Source organism: Anopheles arabiensis, assembly GCF_016920715.1.
Source record: "Anopheles arabiensis isolate DONGOLA chromosome X unlocalized genomic scaffold, AaraD3 X_pericentromeric_contig0025, whole genome shotgun sequence".
NCBI lineage: Eukaryota > Metazoa > Arthropoda > Insecta > Diptera > Culicidae > Anopheles > Anopheles arabiensis.
In genome coordinates this window covers 17812-45546 of record NW_024412103.1, presented here as the reverse complement: position 1 = coordinate 45546, position 27735 = coordinate 17812, and the positions used below count along the sequence as shown (strand labels likewise).

At 40.3% G+C, this 27735-nt stretch overlaps 1 protein-coding gene and 1 pseudogene across 1 annotated transcript; one reads left to right on the top strand and one right to left on the bottom strand.

The window, feature by feature from the left end:
• The first annotated feature begins 5486 nt into the window (after positions 1-5486).
• LOC120907874 lies at positions 5487-8853 on the top strand (annotated as a pseudogene).
• A 2470-nt stretch (positions 8854-11323) lies between these two features.
• Positions 11324-26639, bottom strand: LOC120907873. The gene is made up of 3 exons (XM_040319112.1): positions 26502-26639; positions 26286-26457; positions 11324-11487 (listed from the first exon to the last, which is right to left on the bottom strand). Exons 1-3 carry the CDS (start codon positions 26637-26639, stop codon positions 11324-11326), a joined length of 474 nt encoding a protein of 157 aa, XP_040175046.1.
• Positions 26640-27735: the final 1096 nt, after the last annotated feature.

Genomic DNA, 27735 nt, shown 5'->3' with positions numbered 1-27735 from the left:
AGACGGTTTATTCATGAGTTTTACCGTGTGCACTAGATTTTCTAAATTGGTCAATTCATAAATCATGGTTTTTGACCTTTTTAATTTTTTTCTGTAGATTATTTAGGAGTTCAAGATAAACTAAATCATTTCTTCCATATTCCTCTTCAACCTCGACATAATTTCTTTAACGTTATTGGATTCCATCATTAGCTGTTGAACGTGCTGCAACGCTTTTCCGTTCAAGGCCTGTGTTAAACGGTTTAGATTTTCTAAGTCCAAAACTGCCCTCTTCGTTTGTTTATCAAACGTTTGTTTGAATTTCGTCCATTCTTTGGATCGCCTCCAAACTTGGGCAACTGCATGGATTGCCTTCTGATAAGGGTTTCACGTGCGATGGTTCCTTTTATCATCAACTAATATTTTGATGACGTTAAAATGTCTTTCATCTGATCCTTTGGCTGATGATAAAATCTTTATGGAGTTTTCAATGCTTGTTTCTTGTTCCTTTCCCTCCTTGTTCCCGTCGGTTTCCTTTGTCACGTTTAAGACGATTAATTTCGTACTTGATGCTTGACATTTCGGACATAACCAATATTCTTCGTTTAGGCAGTCGTTGTACTTAACACACGACAAATGGAACCAACGATCGCATTCATTGCATTGTGTCATCGTTGGTCGCTGTGTCCACTTCGGTACACAATCGACATGCGCCGTTTGATTGGTCACAAATTTTACAGGCATTTTGGACGATGATTTCTGCCTTTTGTTAGTTTTAATTGGGCGGCTTACCTGGATAAGTTCCTTTATTTCCTTTGAAGTGACGCAGGTGACGTTCTCTTGTTCAGACCTTGGCTGCGCTGTGATGAATTATTACAAGCACATTGTTCAGTAATGAACAAACACTGCTGGTTCAGATTACGAGTTTTTTTTGTTTTGTTTAATTAACGAGTTTAACGGACGAGGAGGAAATTGTTCTTCACAAGAACGGTAAGAAATATGATTTGACGTTACAATTTAACACCCCTTTTGTAAACTCATTCACTAACTTTTTTGTTCACTTCGTTCACTGGAGTATATAAAATAAAGTTTTGGAGTTTTCCTATTTCTTTACACTACTCCTCTGGAGCCACCATTATTAATTTCGATATGAAATTCGCGAAGTCGCGGAAGGTTAGTTGATCGGTTCAGACAAAAAACTCTGTACACGGGTGCACAGTTAGGCGTCAGAATTGTAAGTTTTATTCAGATTCAAAACATTCTTATATACTATTTCTCGTTTTGGGAAGGTTATATTTTCTTCCTTTTCATATGTTCGCCTCCTTTGCCACGCCTACGCCAATCTCTCCTAAAGGTTTTCTGGTTCTGGTGTGCTGTTTTATGTCAAGCGATCCTGAAGGAAATGTGATCCCTTTTTATTGCTTTCTGGTGAGAACAAATTGTTGCATTGATTGCAGGCGTTGTGGTTTTCCTTTTTGGCGTAACTGTTCCTAACACTTGACTTCTGTGGTGCATGTTCCGGATGTATCGCATCATTGACAAATACTTGAACTTATTGCCTTTCGAAATCTTATCTGGTTCATGTTATTAACGCATCTATGTTTGAGAGATTTTAGGTTTAACGATTTTACGGCCGTGAAAATGGATGTGGAATTTTCCTACGCTTCTGTTGTCTAGCTTGGCACACATGCATGCTGTAATCCTAAAATCGTTATAGTTCGAAACGAATTGAAGTAATTGACTGCTAAAAATGCAAGTCAAAATACCCAGATGGCCCTACTTGAAGGGTTTAGGATTACATTAAGTTTGTCTCCTTGATGGTACGTCTGTTCGAGTATGTTTGAACTATCATATTTTATTCTATTTTATGGTTAGAAAGAAATATAAAATCTGGATTGTCGCGTTTCAACAATTAAAGTGCTTGTTTAACACCAATCTTTTAAGTAAGAGTGTTAAATTGCTTTAAACATTTTTGTACATATTCACATTGATACAAACATTTTCTGACACGTATTCGCGCTGCCGAAAATAGGAACATTGTGCTCGAAAATAGGAACAAACTGCCGAAATATGAGCAAAATCAATGTTTGCATTTTCACGAATATTTATGAAAAAGGACTTTGAACCGGCAAATAAAAAATATTGTAACATACTATGATAGTTTATCAACCATAATAACAACACTTTCAAGAAAAAATAATGAAAAATATTGATGTGTGAGCAATTTTTGTGAAACTGCTGCACTAGCCTGCCAAAACTGGTACAGTTACCCTACTTTCTTAACACTTGTAAATATTTTACTTAAACAAATATGCATTCACTCATTTTATTAAATTGTCTGTTTTGGTAAAAACACGAAAATAATTCACTGTTTTCAGTACACTGATGTACACAAAGGTTATTCGTAAAAATATTCGAAAGCATGTCCTCGACGCGGACCAGTGTGTTTCGAGAAATGTGCCGCAGATTCAGCATTGCATCTGATGAATTCAGGTATCATCAACGTTTTCAAGCATCATACCGCAGTCTTGGCTTTCTCAAGACATTCGGGAAGGGGTCCTGGTCTTGAGATAAAGTGTGAAACCCTGCGCAAGTGTCCCATTTCTCCTTCCAACAGGTTATGGGCCCAGGGAAAGTTCCAAGAAAGGTTTCTCGGAAAGTTTAAGTCGTGTTTGAAGTTAATCTTCTATTTTCTGACGTGAATCGATAAAGATCCAGTATGGCAGATGCCGGAAAGTTTTCGTTTGCCAGATTGAATAATCAAACTATCAGGGCTGGAAGTTTCGCATGGAAATGCATGCTACGGCTAGATGATAGCTACTTGTATGCGGCTACAAATGACAGCTACCAATTTCTTTTGTTCTTAATGTCAAATGTAGCTGTGGAATGTAGCTACCCGTCCGGCAAAATGAGGTTTTTTGAGTGATTTGAGTGACGCTGTCGAAACCCGTCCGGCAAAATGAGTGTATTTTTTGAGTGATTTGAGTGACGCTCGAAATACAGTGTCTCTTCGACGAATGAGTTACACCTCGCGCGAGCCCTCCCTCCCCACCCGTAACGCACGGTGCTCTGCAGTTCTCAATGTGTTTGTGTTCTTTCGAGCCATGCTACAAACACATGTAAAGATAGTTGTTTCTTTTCTGTTTCTCATTTTCTTTCATGAATAGACACGATCGCAAATGCGCACTTATTCTAAAAAGCAAACACAAACACGGTCATTTTTGGTTACATTAAACACTTTATTGAAATATAAAGCAACACACTAGTACACATTTAGAATCCTTCATACTCACGAATGACGTCATAGCAAGTACCGGGTCGAGCCAGGATGCGGGAAACTTGTCGACAATCTGCGTTGACTCTGTTCAGCAAATTCTTACCTGTCGATCCACGCACTGCAGCGTGCGTCTACATCAGTTTATTCACTGCACACTTCACCAAAACACACCGGCGCACCGGTCTCATTGTTTGCGTGGGTTACTCTTGAGGAATGATACCGCGCGACTTTCCTCACCGTACGCACGGTGCGCTCGCAGCTCAATGTTTGTGTTCTTCGAGCCATGCACAAAAAACATCAAGCTTGTTGTTTTTGCTTTTTCATGCACTATTCTAACAAACACAACATTTTTTATTATTAAACACTTTCTTTGCTGGAAACAGCAATATTAATTACGTCATACGAAAGCGGCCGCATCTGCGCTGGAATTGGCATTTCTGCTTCGCCGCCTGCATAAAGGCATTAAAGTATCGCATACTGGCGCATGTTAATGAATAAACATGTGCACGGGCTTAAATACAACGATGTCGTTACTGGTGGTGTTGGTGATGAGCGAGCATAATACGATGAGCAGCCGCTTTAGAATATTGATTGCTGCAGCACGGTATTTTTGGTAACAGGAAGGCAATATCATGCCCAGTGTTTTTGCTTCACATTATTTAAGCCTAATCACTCAAAATTTGGAACTTACGTAACCGTCCGCAAAATGAGTGTATTTTTTGAGTGATTTGTACGAGACCAAATTTTGAGTGATTCAGCCGAGGGTGTGAGGAAGCTTGAGGAAGCAAGGAGAAACGCGCTGCGATGAGAGTTCGCATTCTGTTTTACACGCGCCTTCACCAACACTAATACAATACCGTGCTTTGACGAGCCGTCTGTGAATGTGTGTGTGTTCTCTTTCAGCGAGCTCAACTTGGAGCTGCTCGCTCATCGTGTTGTTCGCTTACACTCACAGCATCGAACCATCGCTCCATGTCCCCTCCTACGCGCCAAAACCACCAGTACAGCGCGACGCTTTGACGTAGATGGTTGTGCGCGTTTGCCCTAAGTCCCGCGCGCAGTGTTTTGTGCGTTGATGCGCATTTCGTTGAATGTCTCATGCGCCGGTGTGTTTGGTGAAGTGTGCAGTGAATAAACAGTGTACAGACGCACATGGTGCGTGGATCCACAGGAAGAATTTGCTTGAACAAGGCCAACGCAGGTTTCACGTGCTTCAGCAGCTCTGGCTCGAACCGGTATGAGCTGTCATTCGTGAGTATGAAGGATTCTAAATGTACATTAGTGTGTACTTTATGTTTCAACAGCGTTTAATATACAAAAAATGACCGTGTTTGTGTTTGTTGATATTGCGTGCATGAAAGAAAGCGAAAAACACGAGCTTTTGATGTTGGAGCATGGCGAAAGAACACAAACACATTGAGAACTACAGATAACCGTGCGTTACGCAGTGGGAGGAGGGCTCGCGCGATTTAACTTCCTCCAAGATAACTGCAACGGGGACGGTACCAAATCACTCATATAAAATACACTCATTTTGCCGGACGGGTTGAGTACCGTCCCCGTTAGCAGTTACTCTTGGAGAATGAGTTACACCTTGCGCTGAAAGTCCTCCCCACCCGTAACGCACGGTGCGCTCTGCAGTTCTCAATGTGTTTGTGTTCTTCGAGCCATGCTACCAACACACCAAAAAGCTTGTTGTATTTCGCTTTCTTTCATGCACTTATCGTATCGTTTGGGAGCCCAGCTACGCTAGTTTGCTGTCATATTGCGCTTGTCATTTATGATTGATTTGTGTTTATACTTGTAGCGATGATTGGTTTGTGCTTACTCCATAAGTTTTATTGTTTATTTTGAACAACGATAAATGGATTCAAACTCAACTTTACCAGCTGGCTTCTGGGAAGTGGCTACTTTGTGATGCTTCTTATTGAAGAGGAGGAAGAAGAAAATCAACAGGAAATCGAAAGGCGCTGCTGGATGACCGATCTCTTCCTGGAGCGGGAAAGTGTGTGGAGCCGGTTGTTTCGGGCAATTGACGGAGAAGGACCAAATGACCAGCTCAATAGCTTTCTAAGGGTGAATAAGGAAGAATTTTACTATTTGCTCTTACGGATTGGTCCTAAAATGACCAGGGAAGACATGACGATGAGGGTATCGATATCTGCCAAACAGCGGTTGTGCATCGGCCTGCGCTTTTCAGCCTCTGGAGATTCATATAAATCGCTTTTTGTTCAGGGTGAGTTACCGAAACATCAATATTTCACTTAATTTATTAATACTTCTTTTATTGATTTTAGGTTTCTTGCTCATCCGTATCCCAAATCGTTCGTGAAGTTTGCACGCTTTTAATCGATGAATTGAAGGAGTATGTTAAGGTATTATTATATTTCATCAAGATTCAGGCCGTTTTTGCTAATATGTGTTGGTTAATTCTCGGGTGCAAATGGGGTGTTCATTGAAACTGTATACTTAACTCATAAACTAACCTATGGAATGGTACCATAATACAGTGCATCAACGGCTAAACAACATGCCCGTCTTGGTATGAATCTTCGTATGGACTGACACCCCGATCCAAGGACTGACTATCCGGCTGCGTGTTACTCAATAAGTTTCAAAACCTGTATAGCCTGGCGTGACTCGTTTTTTCAAAAAGTCGTTTTGCCAAAAGTAAGAAACTAATGTATACTAATTTATTGTAACTCTAAAACTATATACCTTTATTATATGTATACTATAACAACTATATCATAAGCTACTACCATGTATTTATTATTGTAAGTTATAAATAGAAATAGGACCGAACTGATGAGTGTAAATATTCCGACGTGATATATCACATATATCCATCCAAGATGGATTGTATTCGATCCGATATATCCATCTATGATGAATTGTATTTGTTTAATAGGAATATTTCGAAAGTCCCATAGTATTTAATACATCTAATGTATCTTTAACTCTACGACCGGATATTCGGGTAATATTTTCATTTTATACTGAAATAACTTTTTATTTAAAAGCAGTAACTACTTAATTTTTTCACATATCTTTAGGAAATTTTATTCTTATGAAGGAACATGATGAACTTATTTTTAAAAACCTTAATATTTAAATATATTTACTTTTGATACACCTTATCTCTACGACCGGTATAAACGGGTATCCCATACATTTTGTATGAGAAGTGATACTTTTAATTTTAAAACTTTCATAACTTATGGTGTGATACTTATTAATAAATTTTAAATTTGCTGGAATGATAAAGGCATTAGGCTTATTAACTTTGATAAAGAAATTAGAATTTTAAAGCTTCATTTAATATTTATAAAATATTTTATTTTACACATGGTACCGGTTATTCTATTGGTTGCCTTCAATATTGCACCATATTAAATTAATTAGTAATTATATACTTCTTGGACTTTTCTGATGATTTTTATGAAATATGAAAATAAAAGCTGGAATTATTCATAAACAAATATTTTTAAACCATGTTTTTGTGTTATTTCATCTTTGTTACTAAAAAATCGAACGTTTAAAAGGTGTTGCATATTGAAATATGCATCATGTTCTATTTTTCCATCATATTTGCTCTCTTTAATCATATTTCATTCATAGAAAATAATACCAGCAGAGAGAAAAGTTAGGCAAAGTTAGTATATTTCATGAAATTATATAATTATGAAAGTGTACTTACCAAACGAATAATTAATAACATTGCTTATGGAACAACTCAAATTTCCGCGTTTGCCGAATCTCGTGATTTGCAACCAAAATACCCCTTATTATCGTGTAATTTTGCAAGTAGGGTGTTGTTTAACCCACTTCATTAATTATTTGCTATGATTCGGACTGAATATAACAGTTTCAAACCTTTATTATTTGGCAATTTAAAATTGATGTGTGAAATCAGTACAATTTGCTCAAAAAACTATCAAATTTTGAAAACCGCGTATCTCCGAATCCGCGAATAAGAGGTACCGTGTATCTCGAGCACAGCCTGTACTACGAAACCGGCCTAAACTATCGTCTTGGGGAACCCTAAATGTCTCCACCGAACTGCCCAGTAATCATCACCCAATTTAATATACAAACTGCGAAAGATACGTTTTTAGCAAACAATAGAAAACATTTATATTTTATTAACACAAATTCATGCGTTAAAGGCTAAATCGTAGTGTTATGAAGATTATTTCATCAAAATTCTTAAATTTTTTTTTTCTTATACCAAAAGTTCATAGAATTTACTGTCAAAGTAAAACAGCTAACAAATAGGCACTTGGGTAATTAGAAGTAGGCATGATCATTGTGTTCCACAAGTTGATCTTCATAAAAATTTTCAATTTGCTCGTTCATTGTTGTTGTCACAGCATGAATAAGCTTTGCACAGAACTGTGAGTGACTTTGCTCGTAAGTGGCGACTTGTGCTTCTACTAAGCTACCCAAAGCTCTGGCTTTGGAACAGGACGCTGCAGAAGTAGTAGCTGGGTTTACCAAGGCTTTAACAGTCTCTAAACAATCTGCAATTTGCTGTGATCGTATTGAACGGTCGAGCTTCTTTGACCTTTGGAAGGCATCCGGCCCTGAAGCATACCACTGTCTACGTCGGAGGTAGCTGTTGAGGCAGCAGTGGAGGTGGATATAGCTGTAGGGGCAGCAGTGGAGGTGGAGGTATCTGTAGGGGCAGCTATGGAGGTGGTTGTAGAGCAAGCGTTGGAGGTTGACGCCGCAGGGTTTTTACCAGATTTGCTTGTAAAATATAAAAAATTTATTTTAATTTTATTTCGTTTCAGTTACCGTCTAATGCTACCGTCTAAGATCTCAAAAGTCTTTGAAGAAAAATGGAATTTCCCCACGTAATAGGGTCCATTGATGGAAAACATGTGACGTTAAAACAGCCTGAAAATACTGGAAGCCAATTTTTCAACTACAAACAAAACTTTAGCATCGTGCTGTTGGGTATAGTGGACGCAAATTGAAACTTTATTTTTGCTGATGTCGGTTGTCAAGGGCGTATCTCAGATGGAGGTGTCTTAGCAAACAGTGCTATATATGAAAGGCTGGAACGACGGGAGTTAAATATACCTGTTCCTGAAATTTTGCAAATTCCCTACAACATCGAGGTGCCATATTTGGGTGATCAAGCCTTTGCATTTAAAGAATATTGCCTTCGACCTTTCAGCGGAATGCATGCAGCAAACTCAATTGAACGTTTGTTCAATTACAGGCATTCACGCGCTCGTCGAACAGTTGAAAACGATTTTGGTATTGATGCAAAGGTGTGGAGAGTTTTGGCAAAACCTATGGAATTGGAACCAGATGTAGCGGAAAAAGTTGTCCTTGCAACAATACATCTGCACAATTTCAAACGCAGACATCTACTTTGGAACTATAATTCAACATTTCTTGCACGCTCTAGAAATACGGCATCTACATCTGAAGAATCTAACGTTGAATCCACTATTTCAATGTTACCTCTTCGACATGTTGCTTTGAGACCGACTAGAGTGTTGCAAAACATGCGATTGCACTTGGCGCGGCATTTGAAATTAAACGATCCACTTCCGTTTTTCTACCACAGCCTCGTAGAATAATTTAATGTAAAATTCAACCGGCAACCATTACCATTCTACATACACACTTTTTACTTACACTATTAAGCGTTCGACGCGGAACAACCGTGTCGTGCAGAAACGACATGGCTTCGTAGCTGTACCATACATCCTGCAAGATTTTGCTGGCGCCTAAAAACAGTATCAAAACACAAATAAAATATTATTTTGAAAACAGCCTGGTTTGTACTCTGTGAATACTAAAAAGTTTAATAAAAAGTGAATTTTACTTACCGGAACCCGTTCTTTGGCTTCGTGCGATTTCTTTTTGGTGCGTCTGTAGGTATTCATAAGGTTTTCCATTTTTCCTGGGCGTCCTCAGGTTTTTCGTCCAGCGCTGCTCCAATTTCTCGCCAAGTCTGGTGGCGTATTTCGTGGTTTTTATACTGCCGGTCGGAATTGTTGTGATATGTGATCAAATGAAGTGACACCGTGAACAGCTAGCATGCGACTACACAGTTTTATTGAAATCCAAGTGCAAAGTTCATGAGGCCGCGTTTACATAGTTGTTGTGTTTACGTATGGATAATTTGAATTGATACCTTAACACCCCCACACAATTCTAGGATCCTAACTATCCTAATCAAAGACCAAGATATAATTCAAACAATCTTATTGATTTACTCCTCTCCAATCCTAACTTAATACATAAACCTTTGAAGAGGTTTGGCGATAGACCCTTTGTCATGATATCGGCTTGTTGCATCGATGATGGCATGTATATGATTTCAATCCGTTTTTGTTGTACAAGTTCCCTAACTTTTGTGTGTAAAGACACATGTCACTAGCACTACGCACAAACCCTATGCTTGTTAAGAAATTATGAAATTTTTCATTCCACGCACGAGAAGCCTGTTTCAATCCATAGATTGAACGATTCAATCGACAAACCAATCCTTTATCCTTCAGCCTGCATCATGTAAATTTCCTCGGATAAATCACCATTTAAAAAAGCAGTTTTAACATCCATCTGATGGATATGCATTCGTTTTTCGTTTGCTAATGCCAGAACCATACGTAATGTATCTAACTTGGCAACAGGTGAATAGGTTTCAGTATAATCTATACCTGGCTCCTGGGTGAAACACCTAGCAACCAATCTTGCTTTATAAATGATTTCATTATTATTCCTGCGTTTCATTTTAAATACCCACTTGCAAGATATAATTTTCCTACCTTTGGGTGGCTTTACCAGTGTCCAGCTGTCGTTTTTCTGCATCGTTTGCATCTCGCTGTCCATGGCGGATTGCCATTGTCCCCAGTCATCTCTTTTCTTCAACTCGGAAATTGAGCTTGGGATGTCGTTAACGAAGCTCAGCGCATTGAAAACATAACCAGCATAACTCATATCGAAATCTGCATGCCACTTGGGAGGTTTTATTTCACGACGAGAAACCTCTTCTTCATCAAAAGATTCTTCATTGTTGTTAACTAATGTCTCATCAGCACTGTTGAAACTAGTTTCAAGAGAATCTGCTTCTAACTCTTCTTCTTGTTCATCATCTTGCACAACAACGGATCAACTTCTTTGGAACCTAATACAGTACAGAGCAACTAATACAGTTTTTCTGAGGATTCCAAATACGATAACCATTTGCGGAATATCCAACAAATATTCCCTTCCATGACTTTGCATCAAATTTTCCACGAAATTGTTTCGGTATATGCACAAAAGCGTCCGATTCAAAACCTTTAGGTTCGCAACGTTGGGTTTCTGCTTATTCCTTTTATTAAAACGTGCTTAGGTTCTATTTAGCATTAATTTTACAATGAACAACGCAGAACTTCTAAATAACATCTGCTAAAGTTTGAACTGTTCGCAAACACCTAGATACTGCTTTTGCACAATGCTAGTGGCAAACGCAACAAACCAACAATAACGTTGATTCAGACGGACACCCTGAAATTACAACGCTAATTCACTTGTGCAGAATTGCCAAGCATCAGCAACTCTTCTGCAGCCAGCTTCCATTCCAGGGTGTCTATTGCAGAACAAAACGAATATGACGGAGATGGGATGTATTCCACGCAGCTCCATGGCTGATCTTGCGTTTACCAGCAAGAAAGCGTGCGCCGAAGGGACGATAGAGGAACGATGAATATTGCGCCAGAGTAGCCGCCAACACTGACGGATTTTCTGCTACCTTCGGCTCAGAAGCCTTCCGTCATTGTTTGGCGAATCCAGCGTGTCGTGAGGTGGTTGATGGGGTTGGTAGCCAAGTTGCTGTTGTCGCAGACAATTCCAAACTCATAAAGAGTTTTTCCAATGGCAGCAGCAGGGCTTCGATTTGCTAAATAAGCTGCAGTATGAACTGCCACACCTTTTTGTCGCTTTGTCTTCCATAGATGTTTTCCAGAGTCCTATTCATCCTCTCACTTGTACCGTTTTGTTCAGGCACGGGTTTGTCCATTCCAGTACTCTTTGTTTGCAATACAGTTGAAATTACGACATTTATTCGCCACCGTTGTCGCATCGAAGTTCGGCGCACCAAACTTTACACACCATGGCCTCATACTCACGGAATTTCTGGTAAACCTCCGCCTTTGTTCTCAACAGGTACACCACAGTGAATTTGCAATCGTCGATGAACGAAACAATATCGTTACCCCATTGTTCTGCATAACCACACGTCCGATGCACGAGTTCCGATTCGATTTTTCTCCACTAGAAAAGATTCTCGTTTGTTTTGCTGTGATACACGCCACAATTTTCTTTTCGTCAGCACTGATCGGTAGCCCCAACACCATATTATTTTTTCATGAGCACCAAAATTTTCGAACTGAGGTGTCCGTACCGGATGCCACAAATCGTATTCTTCCGGAATTTTACCATAAACAAAGCACGATTCGATTTTTCTTGATATAACTTACTTTTAGAGATTTCCACAATTTTCACCGGCCAAAACTAATTCGGAGTTTCTGAACACTTTATTTCCCCTTCACGAAAACCAACTTAAACCTGCGTTTTCCATTTTTCGCACTGATAACAAGTTTATTGCTTCGGAATGTATAATACATTTTCTAAATTAACACCAAATTTTAAACATTTTATCAAGCGCGAATCCGGTGAGTAACTGTAATGCACGCACCTTCTTGCCCTGCAATATTCATGAAATCATTTGTTAAGCTCGTTTAACTTTTACGTTCTTTTTCGTTCGTCCTCGTTCGAGACCCTACAGTCCTTTTCATATGGCCTATTTTACCGCACTTGTGACACTTTCCAGAAAATCGTTTTTGTTCCTTTCGTCCGACGAACGCCGCCGAAGGCCCACTGTCACTGTTCACAAGACGTTCACTTTTACATTCTTCGGCCAACAAACGTTGCTTCACAAAATCAACGCTTAAATCTTTTTCAGGAAGATTTTCCAAGGCTGTGATCATACGATCGGCGCTGTCCGAAAGAGTTGAGAAAGATATCCGCGAAACGATATCCGCTTCTATCAAATTTGCACCTCTTCAAATTCGCGTGCGCGCGCATGGAGTTTCCTTCATGCATCCTGAGTCGCCCAAGCTGTTTTCGCAAAATTGTCTGATTAACCACAGATTTCTTTGCATACACTTCATTTAAACACGTCCACATTTGCTTCGCAGTGTTTGCATCACGCACTGTTTCTAAGCATTGATCAGCTAGAAACCACACTAACAGGCATTTTGCTTTTCGATCCGCAACATCGAATAATTCCTTTTCTTTACGTCTTCAGGAACATCATCAGTCAGTGTATGTAACACACTTTCTGCATCCATCACCATTTTACACGGAAACACCAATTGTCGAAGTTTCCTTCACCGCTATACCGCGGAATTCCAAGAATAACTTTTTCCATGGTGACTGGGCCCATAACCTGTTGTGATATGTGATCAAATGAAGTGACACCGAGAACAGCTAGCATGCGACTACACAGTTTTATTGAAATCCGAGTGTATATATACAAAGTTCATGAGGCCGTTTACACATAGTTGTTGTGTTTACGTATGGATAGTTCGATACTTGAATTGATACCTTAACAGGAATCCTTCCACAGGCATGGATAGGTTCCAACCAGTTGGATCAGGTGCAATACCTTTTCCGTTGCTTGTATTGGCTAAAAACAAAGAAATTATAGAAATTATACTACCCAAGTGCCACAAATCCACTAAACGACCACTAAACGGCTTCTAAACGACTCAAGTTCTCTACCTAAACGGAATATAGAAAGACTTCGTTTAGCAGACGGCAAACGACTCATGCAATCTAAAATAGCGAAAAGCTGGTGGCGCTATCTGTTGGTGGGATACCCCAACCAGTTGGGCTTCCTCGCTTGGAGGAGAGCTTTCTCATTTCCTCTGTACTGTTGTATGGTTTCGCATTGAAGTTATGCATCGCTAGAACTAGAACGGCGATGCGATTGTTTAAATACTAAACCCCAACAGAAACCACCAGTACTGAAGCAAGTGAGATTTGAGGAACGTTCGTTGGTGTTGATACCCACGTATCTGACCACACGACCATTCATATAGATTTTTGCTCAGAAAGTTAGAAGGCTATATAGGTCATGATAAGATGAAACTTGTCGAAACACATTGCAAGAAAAGGATAGCAATATAATGATGAGTTGTAATACGCCATCTATTGATCAAACCAATGAAGCTGTGGAGCTTTCATTTTTTTCTATGGATATTCAATTTTCCAGTCGTTTAAGCTTAATCTGTGGCGCTTGGGTATAATGATTATTTATTTGGGAGAACAAATAAACTCACGTTTTTTTATTTTTATATGATCCAATTACTGCTTCCATGTTGAATTAATCTTTCGATGGTATCTTTGACCGGCGTACCAAATATGTCTGCTTGGATGTTCCTAGAAAACTGATAATAATAGCCCCAAATGTGTGCCCAACAAAACAAGATATTTTTTCAATAATTATGTTTCCAACCTACCTTTACTCGTTTTACCTACCGAGACACACTGTTTATAATTTTAAATTATTTTATAACATTTTTCTTTGAAATTTAAATTTTGAAATAATTATGCAATTTAAAAATAAATTTTATTTTTGAATGTCACTTTCCAACACTTCAATGTATGGTATAAACATGAGCGATAACAGATATGTCACTGTAACCGCTCGTAACCCGCATACATCGGGTTACGAGCGGCGACATGCTGACAGTTCTAGAACAAAGGAAATCGGTAGCTGTCATTTGTAGCCGCATACAAGTAGCTATCATCTAGCCGTAGCTTTATGATTCGCCAAGAGCTCTGCCCAAGCGAGTGAAAAGTCACTTTTCGGCTGTGTTTTCGATTGATATTTCGTGCACGATTTGACAAACGAAATAGTGTACGAGATTCAGACTTTTCGGACATACCCAAACGAGTGAAAATGTCACTTTTCGGCTGTTTTTCGATTGATATTTCGTGCACGATTTGACAAACGAAACAGTGTACGAGATTTAGACTTTTTCGGCACATAACCACAACAGCGTGCAATGGCATATTTTCTATCTTCATTGCACGTCTAGCGTTACACATTTTGAGGTTAAATAGTTTTTAAATTGTTGGTATTTATATGAATGATACGATACGAAAGAACACAACTGATGCAAACTAAACGTAATACACAAAAGAAATACACATAACCCGCTTCAACGCTTGGCTGGAGAGCGAAATGTTACGAATGGAAGAACCACACATACAATCATATATTGCTTGTCAAATTATGAGAGTGTATGAGTTATCGTCCGAAAATTTCCGCTTGGGTGGTACGTGATCGACGAACCAAAGGTTGAACCCAAGATCTATTAAGGAGAACAGGTCGATGCAAAGCCCGTTGCTAGGTTGCCATTTTCAGGTCGCTTTTGACAGTTTCATGAAAAAGTGTTTACAAACAAACGGCTAATAGTTAACGCGGAAAAGTGGACGAATATACTATTAAGAAGATTATATTGGTTAAATTTCTTGTGGTCAGAATTAAGGAGGCGTAATTGCAGTCTACTCTGTGTTCAGAAACGTTGATAATCGTTTTGATAGTTTGCCATTCCGTGACCACAAACCAACGGTTTTCAACGGTCCTGCAGGAAAACGAAAAGTTTAACATGTTCCAACTAGGTAAAAGAAGTCCTATTTACTTTCAATGAAACACTGAGAGTAAAATGAAACATCCAATCGACACACACTGATACAATATGCATACCGTCCTTTACTTATAACCCGGCGACGAATGATAAATGAGATCCATGGATTCAATCAGCCATGTAATATTCTAATTAGATTCTTTCTTATAATATTCTAAAAGGAAATGAGTGCAAAATGCTGAACAAAACTTCCATTCGCTCCATAGCAACGTCCATCGCTAAACATAAACAATGTTCACTTTAACTGTCAAAATTTTCCCATGGCTTTCTGTCATTTTACTCTAAACGCTTCGACCTGTTCTCTTTCAAGGACCTTGGTTGAACCAGTGACGCCACAATGGATCAAGGATAATAAAAGGGCCCGAGCAACTATTGGACTATGTGTTGAGGAAACCAATTCAGCATAGTGAAAAGGCAGATTCGGCGAAGGAATTCTGGGAAAAGCTGCGTGAGTACCATGAAAAGACAACCGTTACCTCAAGAGTGTCCCTATTGAAAAGCTGGGTAACCTGAACCTGGGCGAAATCGGTGATATGGACCGCCATCTTATGCAGGTTGATGAACTTTTCGATCGACTCACAATTGCGGGCCAGGCAATGGAAGAATCGCTTAAGCTCGCCATGATTCTGCGTAGCTTGCCAGAATCATACGGTGGCTTGGTTACGGCGTTAGAGAGTCGCCCAGATAGTGATTTAACCATGCATTTGGTAAAGTTGAAGCTACTAGACGAGTACGATCGAAGGAAAAGAGCGACCATGTGGTACGGTGAGTGAAGAAAAGGCCATGAAAAGATCCACCAGACAACTGCCTTCAAACAAAAGAGTTTGCTTCAGCTGTGGTAAGCCGGGCCATCTTAAAAGAAACTGTCGTTCCCGTTCTGATGCATAACAAAGCGACAGAGTGAGAAGGCCGAGTGAATCGAAACAGAATGGCTACCATGCCGAGTGTAGCAGTATGTGTTTTATGGGAGAAGCACACCGTGATGTGTGGCTCATCGACAGCGGTGCTAGTTGCCACATGACGAACAACATGCGTTTCTTCAAAGAGCTGTACAACACAAAAGGACCGAGCGTAATTTTGGCGGATGGTAATGTCGCACAAGCAAGCGGTTACGGTCATGGATTACTGCGCTGTGCAAATGGAAATGGCGGCGTGGTGGAAATAACACGGCAAATTGTGTTATACGTTCCGTCGTTAAAAACGGACTCATTTCAGTGGACAAAATTACCGCCAACGGATTTTCAGCGATGTTTAAAGCAGATAGTTGCGAGGTTCGCAATGCGGATGGAAAATTGATGACTGAGGGGCCGTGTTCCGGTTGTTTATACCAGCTACAATTAACTGAAGCATCGAGAATGGCTAAGGAAAAGAAAATAACAGCAATTGCTTGCATTTGTGGCATCGGCGACTTGGACATCGAGACCCAAATATGATCCTAACGATGGTAAACGAGGATTTGGGCACAGGAATGAAGTTCGTCGACTGTGGTATTCACCAATCCTGCGAAACGTGTATGGAGGGTAAGTCAGTACGTAACCCTTTTCCTACAGCAACTGAGAAGAGATCGACGAAGATTTTGGACCTGGTTTACACTGATTTATGCGGTTCAAATGGTACGGCTACACCCAGGAGAGATCCCAAGCGCCACAGATTAAGCTTAAACGACTGGAAAATTGAATATCCATAGAAAAAAAAGAAAGCTCCACAGCTTCATTGGTTTGATCAATAGATGGCGTATTACAACTCATCATTATATTGCTATCCTTTTCTCGCAATGTGTTTCAACAAGTTTCAGCTTATCATGACCTATATAGCCTTCTTTCTGAGCAAAAATCTATATGAATGGTCGTGTGGTCAGATACGTGGTTATCAACACCAACGACCATTACTCAAATCTCACTTGCTTCAGTGCTGGTGGTTTACGTTGGAGTTTAGTATTTAAACAATCGTATCGCCGTTCTAGTTCTAGCGATGCATAACTTCAATGCGAAACCATACAACAGTACATAGGAAATGAGAAAGCTCTCCTCCAAGCGATGAAGCTCAACTGGTTAGGGTATCCCACCAACAGACAGCGCCACCAGCTTTTTCGCTATTTTAGATGCATGAGTCGTTTGCCGTCTGCTAAACGAAGTCTTTCTATATTCCGTTTAGGTAGAGAACTTGAGTCGTTTAGAAGCCGTTTAGTGGTCGTTTAGTGGATTTGTGGCACTTGGAATACCTGATGACGATGATAGACGACTTCAGCCGGTATACCATCTGTGGTATGTGAGAGTAGCAGTGTGGATGTGCGGGCAGTATGAGGTTGGACGGAATAAAGAGCAGACGTGTGTTACTGTAGTTGCGGTGTTTTCTATGGAATATCACATTGGCGATCCTGCCATGATGAATAAAAGCGCTCCTAGGTTGAAGAAAATAAGGAGTGATAAAAAGGAAAGGAAAGATAAAAAGGCGATATAAAGGATAAACCGAGTGGTAGCCTAGTTCATCTCATGGCCCCTCCAAAAGTGTAAGCCCGAGTGGTAGCCGAGTTCAGCTCATGACCCCTCGAAGAATGTGTAAGCCAGAGTGGTAGCCGAGTTTAGCTCATGGCCCCTCGAAGAAAATGACACGCGGGTGGTAGCCGAGTTCAGCTCATGGCCCCTCGAAGAAAGTGTAAGCCAGAGTGGTAGCCGAATTTAGCTCATGGCCCCTCGAAGGAAATGTATACGCGGGTGGTAGCCGAGTTCAGCTCGGCTGAAAAAAAAAAAACATAAAGCGGTACATCGTTTTTGTTTCGCGTTCTTCTTCTTCTTTTCTCATTTATTTCAGCCAGCAGAACCCGGCTGACCGGTCTGGTACAGCTGCCCGATATTCAACAATAACAATTCTATGGAATACAATGGATAGTCGGTCACTGGTTTGCTTAGATGGATTCAACCGAACCCGGCTGTTATCCGGCGTGATGGCGTGCCGTCCTAGATTTGGCAAAAACAATTCCATGGAATTCAATGCCATGGTAAACAAGTGTGATCGTATAAGTGATGATCGCACACATAGCACTGCAACGGTGGGCTGGTGGCAACCTGAGCTATCAGGATCAGTCGCTTTTGGTGTAGCAAGCGGACAGAATCGTCACAGAACAAGCACGGAAGTGGTTTAGAAAGATGACAGGTTGGACAGTTGAGAACAATTTGGAGTGTGCCGTGGAAGTGCGTAGTGAGAGCAAGGAAAAAGATTACAAGGGGATTTTCTGGCCGGTTCTTGGCCGCTTAAACCATTTTCGGAAGAGCTTCCTATCCACGAGCGGAAAGCAGAGTGGGCGCGTTTTAAAGGACAATATGAGAGAAAAGTGATGTGTAAAGGAAAAGTGAATTCGGAAATGAAGTTGATAGCTTTGAAAGTATTTGCAGGAAGCTATCTGCTAAACATTATAATAAGACGAGTGAAAAGTGGTGAAGGGACGTGTATACAGAAACAGTGAAGGGGTAGACGATTTTTTCATGCATATGTGATGAGAAAGAAAGGATGAAGCTGAGAGAAATGAAAATGGAAGCTGATGAAACATTTGGGATTGGGTGAGATTAGAAGCTCAAGTGAAATTCTGTGGTCTGCCAGAAGAACAGAAAACTGAAGAGTTAGTGCAAGCTGTGTTGCGACGTTCGGTTCCCCAGATTGCCAAAACATTATTTGAAATGGCAGATTTATTTGGGAATGAATTGGACAAATTAGTAAAGCATGGTGAACACCTTGATTTCGTAAGAATGGAAAAGAGAGAGATGGAACAAAAGCTTGCCAAAAGCACGACAAAAGAATTTACAGATAGCAATAATTATGTAGCGGCAGTGACTTCGTGGAACAAAACAAGAGACTATCGAGAATGCATCCAAACGGTTTTCGGAACACGTATAATAAGGGAAACGAAATGCTCAAAAGTGTGAAAAATACATGGCGGAAGTGTGGAGCATCCAGATCAAAATGCTTCCGGTGCGGTGCTATAGGACATCTGGCAATTTATTGCAGAACCACATTGGGATCAAATCGATTTCCAAATGTGGTGAAGAAGCAGACCGAGAACATTAATCAGGTGGTAATAGGAGACCCCGACAGAACGGTACCAAAAAAAAGATAATAAAAAAATAAAATGAAATAACAATAATAATAATAAAAAACTTATTAAACTTATTACAACAAACATATTCCGTTGAAAGTGTTTATCACGAGCTACGCAGTCGCCGCCTTTCTGCCTCCGAATCGACCATAACATACTTCATTGACATGAAGAATATTGCCAGGAAAGCGAAAATTTCCGAGGGTGAGCTTGTTGACATCATAATCGAAGGTATAAATGATCCGGTCAACACCGCCGCTATGCGTTATGCTGCTCGTCAGATGGATGATCTCTACCCTTGCTGAAAAGATATGAAGAGATGCGGACACGTCACCAGCCGTCAACATCTGCACCCAAGGACAGACGATCTACTCGCGACGTACCCATGAACATCGAGCACGTGAAGTGCTACAATTGTTCGCAACAAGGGCATTATCAAAGCCAATGCCAACGACCCCAACGTCCTCATGGATCGTGTTTCCTGTGTTCAAAGACGGGACATTCACATCGCGAATGTCCGAACCGTAACAACGTACCAGCCGCTGCGGTGCATTCAATGGATATGGAATCGGGTTATTTACAACAAATTCCAGCCATGCAGGAGGTATGTGTGACGTTTGTAGAATTAAGTGGGCCGAATAGTTTTCTTCCACGTGTGTTTTCTTTTCGATTCAGGGAGCCCCAGAAGTTTTATAAATGAAATTTTGTGCCCATAAGCCTCTTACAAAAACCGGAAAGTTCGGGATACTGCGGTTTAGGAAATAGTGCGTTACTGTCACTGGGACGAATTAATTGCCGAATCAAGTATCGGAAAAATGAAATAAAACATGAATTTATTATTTTGCCTAAAAACTGTATGTCATGGCCCATTATTGTAGGTAGAGATGTTATGTCAAAATTAAAAATTACTCTAGCTATATTGCAACATCAAATTTATGATAAAAGCACATTATTAAACCATAAATTGAGTTCCATAAAACCTCCCCTGAAAACACACGTGGCAGAGAAACTTCGCGATCTAGGCATTCTAAAAGAGCTAGGGGCGATGTACAAGTAGGTAAAAATTGTCGACTAAATTATTGACCTCCCTCAAGATGAGGGCACAATCAATACATTCTTACAATTGTGCGCTATTGATACTTCCTCTTATAATGACACTTTATTTGACATAGGTAAAGATCTCCTTGATGAACAAATCTCGTTAGTAGCTAGTTGAAGAATGTTACTGCAAGTTTCCTTTAGAGAAAATTATTCCACCGGAGTATGGTATGAAAATTAGCTTAATGCACGATACTCCAATATTTTCCAAACCGAGACTGTCTTACGCCGAACGGAACCAAGTCAGAGATTGTTAAAATTTACTCGAAAAGAATATAATCCGCCCTAGTAATTCACCCTATGCCTCGCCCCTTGTGCTGGTGAGAAAAAAGAACGGAGAAGTCCGAAAGTGTGTAGACTAAAGGCCTTTAAACAAAATCACAATCCGTGATAACTATCCTTTGCCTCTGATCGAAACGTGCCTCGAGCATTTAGGGAACAAGAATTATTTTACGTTACTTGATTTGAAAAGTGGTTTTCATCAGGTTAAAATGGATGAAAATTCGATCAAGTATACAGCGTTTGTCACGCCTGACGGGCAATACGAATACCTACGTATGCCATTCGGGCTGAAAAACGCCGGCCGAATTTCAAAGGTTCATAAACAACGTGCTGAGAGATTTCATTGAAAAGGGTAAGCTGGTCGTATATATTGATGATATCATTATAGCATCAGTTGATTTTTATGAACATCTTGATATCATCAAAGAAGTTGTATATACATTGCGGAAAAATGGATTGGAATTGCGTTTGGATAAGTGTAAGTTTGCGCATGAAGAATTGGACTACCTAGGCTATCGTGCAAATGCTGCTGGTATACGCCCCAGCGATCATCATATCAAAGCAATAACTAATTACCCACAGCCACAAAACAAGAAGCAATTGCAGCAGTGCATAGGGTTATTTTCCTTTTTCCGTCGTTTTGTCCCATCCTTTTCTATACTGGCCAAACCTTTAACCAATTTGTTGAAAGACAAAGTTACCTTCGTCTTCGATAATCAATGTGTTACAGCTTTTGAAACTCTGAAGAAAAAATTGGTTGAAGCACCTTTATTATCTGTATACAATCCTGCAAGAGAAACAGAACTGCACTGTGATGCTTGTGCGATAGGCTTTGGCTCAGTTCTATTACAGAGGCAAGAAGATGGAAAACTTCATCCAGTTGCCTACTTTTCGAAAACAGCATCTTCAGACGAGGCAAAATTGCATAGTTGTGAGTTGGAAACATTGTCCATCATTTATGCTTTGAAACGTTTTCAAGCCTATGTTCATGGAATACCATTGAAAATTGTCACCGATTGTAACTCCTTAGTAGAGACTCTAAAAAATCGAAACACTTCGGCAAAAATTGCTCGCTGGTCGTTGTTCTTGGAGAACTACGATTATTCAATAACACATAGACCAGGTAGTTCGATGAGCCATGTCGACGCGCTAAGTCGTAAACAGGTAGCGATAGTAGTCGATGGCAAAGATATTGACTTGCAGTTACAGATCGCTCAGTCTCGTGATTCATACATAACAGAGTTGAAGGAAAAAATAGAAGCGAATTCAATTGATGGTTATTTGATAAAAGATAATGTAGTGTACAGGCAACCTTCCCAGGATAAATTGCAATTACTGGTACCAAAAGAAATGATCATTAAGGTCATTCGCAGTTTTCATGAAAAATGGGTCATTTAGGCGTAGACAAGTGTTGTACTTCAATCAGTAGACAATATTGGTTCCCTACAATGAAGGCACGCGTTGAAAATTTTGTACGAAACTGTTTGAAATGTTTAATCTATTCTGCACCTGCACGTAAAGACCAGCGAAATCTCCATAGCATACCAAAAGTTCAACTTCCTTTCGACACTGTACATATTGATCACTTGGGCCCTTTACCATCAATCGCAGAAAAAGTATATTTTAGTTGTGATAGATGCATTTACTAAATTTACAAAGCTTTATGCAGCAAATCAACTAGCAGCAAGAGCGCATGTAGTGCTCTAGAGCAGTACTATAGCCGGCCAAGACGAATCATTAGCGATAGAGGGACATGTTTCACATCGAACGAATTTACCAAATTTTTGTTTAGTCGTGGCGTTACCCATATTTTAACGGCCACTTCATCACCACAAGCCAATGGCCAGGTGGAAAGAGTGAATCGAGTATTACGACCCATGCTTAGCAAAACGACTGACCCATACGATCACTAAGATTGGAGCACTAAACTTCGTGCGTTGGAATTCGCGTTGAACAACACAGTACATTCTTCAACATGTTTTACCCCTTCAATGCTACTGTTTGGAACGGACCAACGTGGTCCCCAAGTTGATGAATTAACAGAATTTCTCAAAGAAAAGTCGACCCAGGTACACTGGTGGACATTAAAATAGGAAAAAAGTTTTGTGTGTTTTTGCATACACTAGGTGTGTCATCGCCAACAGTTCGAGGCGTACTGAATTTGTAATAGCCGAATTTGCCTTATACCTCATTTTGGTGCGCTACTTATCTGAGTTTTGAGTGCCGGCAGCGTTTTGCGGCAGTATAAAAGGAGAGCCAAACCGTGTTGTGCTTCATTCTTCCATCAGTGGTCAAGGTGAAAGGTTGCTGTTTAAAATTCCACAAAATCATCATGGGTCGCGGAAAGCACTGCACACCAGAGGAGCGAAAACACATTCAGGGGCTGTATCGTGAGAACGTGCCAATCAAGACAATCTGCAAGGCGTTCGGCCGTTCGCGGACGTTTGTGGACGCCATTCGTAGCGAGGCTACGGGTAAATCGACAGGTCGTCCGCGAAAAACAACGGCCGACGTTGACGCGCGGATTGTTGAGATGATCAGGGCAGATCCTTTCAAAACTTACCGTATCAAGCAGGAGCTTGGTTTGCAAGTTTCGGCGAACGGTGTCTCGCCGTTTACACGCCGCTGGGTTCTGTGCCCGGAGACCGAGGAAGGTTCGTGCTGCAGCCGCACCACGTAGAAGCGCGCTCGAAGAACATTTAGCTGCATCCATCTTTTGGTGGAGCAAAATCATTTTTTCGGATGAGTCCAGAATCAATCTGGATGGTTCGGACGGCATTAAATACGTCTGGCGCTTTCCTAATCAGGCGTATCATCCGAAAATACGATAAAAACGCTTAGTCACGGAGGCGGCCACGTATGGTGTGGGGTTGCTTCTCCTGGCACGGCACGGGTCCTTTGTTCCGTATCAACGGGACACTGAACCGGAAGGGTATAGAAAAATACTTAGTCGTGAGATGTTGCCATACGCCCGACAACACCTGGAGACGAAGAGCATTACATCTTTCAGCATGATAACGACTCTAAGCACACATCGCGAACAGTTAAATGTTATTTGGCAAACCAGGATGTGCAAGTTCTACCGTGGCCTGCGTTGAGTCCTGACCTCAACCCGATTGAAAATCTGTGGTCAGCTTCAGCTTACGTCAGCTTCAGCTTACGTTAAGCGTCAGCTTAAGAACCAGCCTGCACGTTCAGCCGATGATCTATGGACACGCTGCAAGTTTATGTGGGAACGCATAGACAGAAGCGAATGCCGTAATTCATCGGCGATATGGCCAAACGCTGTCAGGAAGTGATAGCGAATAACGGTCACCAGATTGACCGTTAGAATGTGTTTTCGCTCAGTGGAACACCGCAACACCTCCTCCCAACAACCACTTAAATAGTCCTTTTCAGGGCTACCAAATATTTCTGACAAGAACTATGTCTTTCGGTCACAGAAAAGTTCATATTTTTATGTCCACCAGTGTACAGGCAAATCTAGTTAGCATACGACAAACTGCGTCAGATAACATTATTCAATCACAAATAATCAATGAGGAACAATTAGTAAAAACATCGCCCAGCAATTGAGTTTTAGTAGAGATATTGTAGTCATCCGCAATGTCGACAACAGCACTAATGTAAATAAGAAACTGATAGCTAGGTACAAGGGACCTTACATAATTCATAAGCGGTTGCCCAACGATAGATATGTAGTAAGGGACATTGACGGTATACAGCACACTCAAATTACGTATGACGACGTACTAGAAGCTGACAAATTGAGAAAGTAGATCTCGCAAGAAGTAGATCCTGCTTCCGACTTAGGCGAAAGTTAATTGAGGCCAATTAAATGTCAGGATGGCCGAGCTGTAGAAATTTATAAATTCGTACCCAAACGTCAACCCTGACAGCTGAGAGTGAAGCGAAGTGATGCAACCCGGTGACAGTTGTTATGTCAAATCGTAGAAATAAACGGCTCAATTGCCACTTGAAAACCGAAAAGCCAAACGCGTTTTCTGTGTGACCTCAAGTGTGAAGTGAGATTTAGCTACATTTACAATGGTAAGTATTTTTTGAATAACTTCCCAACCATATTTTATATTTTCTTTAGTTCTTTCAACGGTTTAGCGTACATTAAAATATCATCTAGGTATATAAGAACATTTTTGCAATTCCTAAAACTTTCTCCATCTCTTTTTGTAAAATCTCCGGTGCACAAGATAGCCCGGAAGGTAATCTCTTGAACCGCATTAATCCATTCATCGTCATAAACACAGTCAAATGGCGCACCTCACTATGTAATTCTATGTGAAAGTATGCGTCTTTCAAATCTATCTTAGAAAACAAAATCTTTCCATCGTTGTTGGGGATATCAGTCCAAATTCTTTCTAATGATGACATGGGGTACGGATCTCGTATGATAGCCTTATTCGCTTCTCTATAATCAATAACAATTTAAAGTCCTTATTTCCTTCCGGCACTAGCACCATAGGTGACACAAAAGATATTTCCCCGCGCATCCTCGTCTACATACTCAATGATACCGTTTCCATTTCTAGTCTCTCATTCAGCTCTCTCAAATGCTTTAGGTATATTATAACGTATCATTTGTTTGGGTGTGACTGTTTTGTCTATTCTAAATTTAACCGCACCAATATTCAATTTAGGAAATGTATCCTTACCATCGTTTCTTCTGTTTTGTTACTCAACATATAATGCTTTCCAGGTCCTATGCATACTAAACCTAAGCTGACTGCTGTGTTAAAACTTAACAGGATATTTCAGCCTTTACCACAAAAAAAGGGTAAAGTTCTATTAGTTCCACCTGCATATATTATTGCTTTAAATGAGCATTCTACGTCCAAAACTGCACTATCACATAACTCCGCATAAATAAATAAGATATATATACATCTATAGCTATATATATAAATACACATATATATATATATATATATATATATATATATATATATATATATATATATATATATATATATATATATATATATATATATATATATATATATATATATATATATATATATATATATATATATATATATATATATATATATATATATATATATATATATATGTAAATCTCTTTATTGACGTGTTTTCTGTAAAGGTTGTACATCGACTGCCCCTTGCTCCCGAATTCTCTCGCTTTATAGTTCATTTTACCATCAGGGTTGTCGAGCCCATTTTTCAATTCTCATTCGGCCCTCCTGATGTTTCTTCCGTCTCGGGAGTTCCTTCTTCTTCTCCCTCTTCTAGCTCTGAATCTATGTCGTCTGTCCCTACCGCAAATGCCCAAGGCTTCATATAATCATCGCTAGACGTCGTTACGTTCGCACCCTCCGCGTTACCCACTTTCCTGACTTTGTACCGCCCATTTCGATTCACCTGAACTACCTCATAAGGCCCGATATATTCACTCGCAAGTTTCCGTCCCGCCACAAATTGAGTCCTACGGATAGCTACTAAGTCCCCTACACTATAACCCCTTTCCGGTTTGCGCTTTTATCATATTGTCTTTTGTACTGTTGTTGAACTTTTATAATCGCGTTTTTGGCCTCGAGTCTCATTTTTTTCCTATCTTCATCAAATTCCTCATATAACTCATCATTTAACAATTCTATTAACTGATCACTCGCCTTACTCCTCATTTGTATCCCAAACATCAGCTGAAATGGTGATCGTCCCGTTGACGCGTGACTATGTGCGTTAATAGCCTGTTGAACTTTATTTATATTTTTAAACCATTTCGCGGGATCGTCAGATGAAAGCTTTGACAAAATCGTTAGTACAATTCGGTTAACCCTCTCCGCTTGCCCGTTACCTCTTGGCACCCCAGTAGTACTCACGACATGATCGATACCATTTTTCTTCAGATGCTCGCTGAATATCTGCGATGTAAATGCCGATCCCCGATCACTGATGACGCGCGCCGGGTTGCCGAAGATCGATGACCATACCTCCAGCTTCCGCAACGTTTCCTCTCCGCTGGTCGTCTTTGTAGGAAGAGCCAAACGAATTTCGAAAATCCGTCCACTACCGTTAGCACGTACTTATACTGTTTCGCTGTCGCGTCCATTGGTCCGACATGATCCATATGCAGGGTATGCAGTGGTGTATCTCCTTTGTCGATGCAGTTCAGGAAGCCATCCTTGTGACCAAGCTTCTTGTTGAACATAATGCACTTCACACAACTATTCACTACTTGCGCCACCTTTCGTTCGAGATGAAGTATCCAATACTTCTGTTTGATGGCATGTGTTGTACCTTTCACGGAGAAATGACCATCATTATGCGCGTCGTGAATAATCTCTTTCTCCATACTTCGTGGAACTACAAGTAGCTCATTTCCATCACACACTTTGTAAAGCACACCACTTTTCATTACAAAATCATCGTATGGTCCTTTAGAAAGCATTTCCACGATGGCTCTAAGCCCACAATCGCGCTGTTGAGCAGTTTTAATACGATAGATCGCCTCACTCACAATGTGTAACACTTCATTCGGGTATCTGCTTAAACAATCTACGTGTTGCAGATTACCCCTGGACGATGCTCGGCTACGTAAGAAAAGTCCTGCAGAAACATGACCCAAGCCGACACTTCACGAGGCACATCCCTTTTCTGCAATGTTTGCTTAAAAGCAATACAATCTGTTACTAACTTAAATTGTATTCCCAAAAGATAATGCCTAAACTTTTTCACTGCCAGATACACTGCTTTTGCTTCCAATAAATAACTGTGAAGCTTCGATTCTCCCTCCATGGTCTTCTTGCTCCAAAAGAAAACTGGATGCATCTTTCCACTAAATTGCTGAAGTAGCACAGCTCCGAACCCGTTCTTGGACGCATCCGTATGCAGCTCTGTATAAGCTTCCCTATTGTACAACACTAGGATCGGTTCCTTCACCAACACTTCCTTCAACGCTCTAAATGCACTAACTTCAGACTCACCCATTTCAAATTTCACATCTTTACGTAACAAGTCGGTCAACGGTCTCGCTACCACAGAATATTGTTTAATAAACTTTCGAAAAAATCCTGTCAACCCTAGAAATGATTGCACCGCCTTGACATCAGAAGGTTCTTTAAATTTTGTTATCGATGCCACTTTCTCTTGCCCGGATGATATGGTTCCATTTTCCACAAAATGACCAAGAAACGAGATGGAAGTTTGTAAACCGAAAAGTATTTCGCACTCTGCAGCTTATCTAACACTTCATCTATTACAGGCACTGGAAAAGCGTCTTTTAACACCATGGTATTCAATTGCCG

Coding starts and splice junctions, on each gene's coding strand:
- LOC120907873 (XM_040319112.1), bottom strand. CDS start 26,639: ATGTTCAACAAGAAGCTTGGTCACAAGGATGGCTTCCTGAACTGCATC. Junction 26,458..26,501: donor AGTATAAGTACGTGCTAACG/GTAGTGGACGGA, acceptor CTTCCTACAAAG/ACGACCAGCGGAGAGGAAAC. Junction 11,488..26,285: donor TACTACTGGGGTGCCAAGAG/GTAACGGGCAAG, acceptor GTGGTTATGCAG/AACAATGGGGTAACGATATT.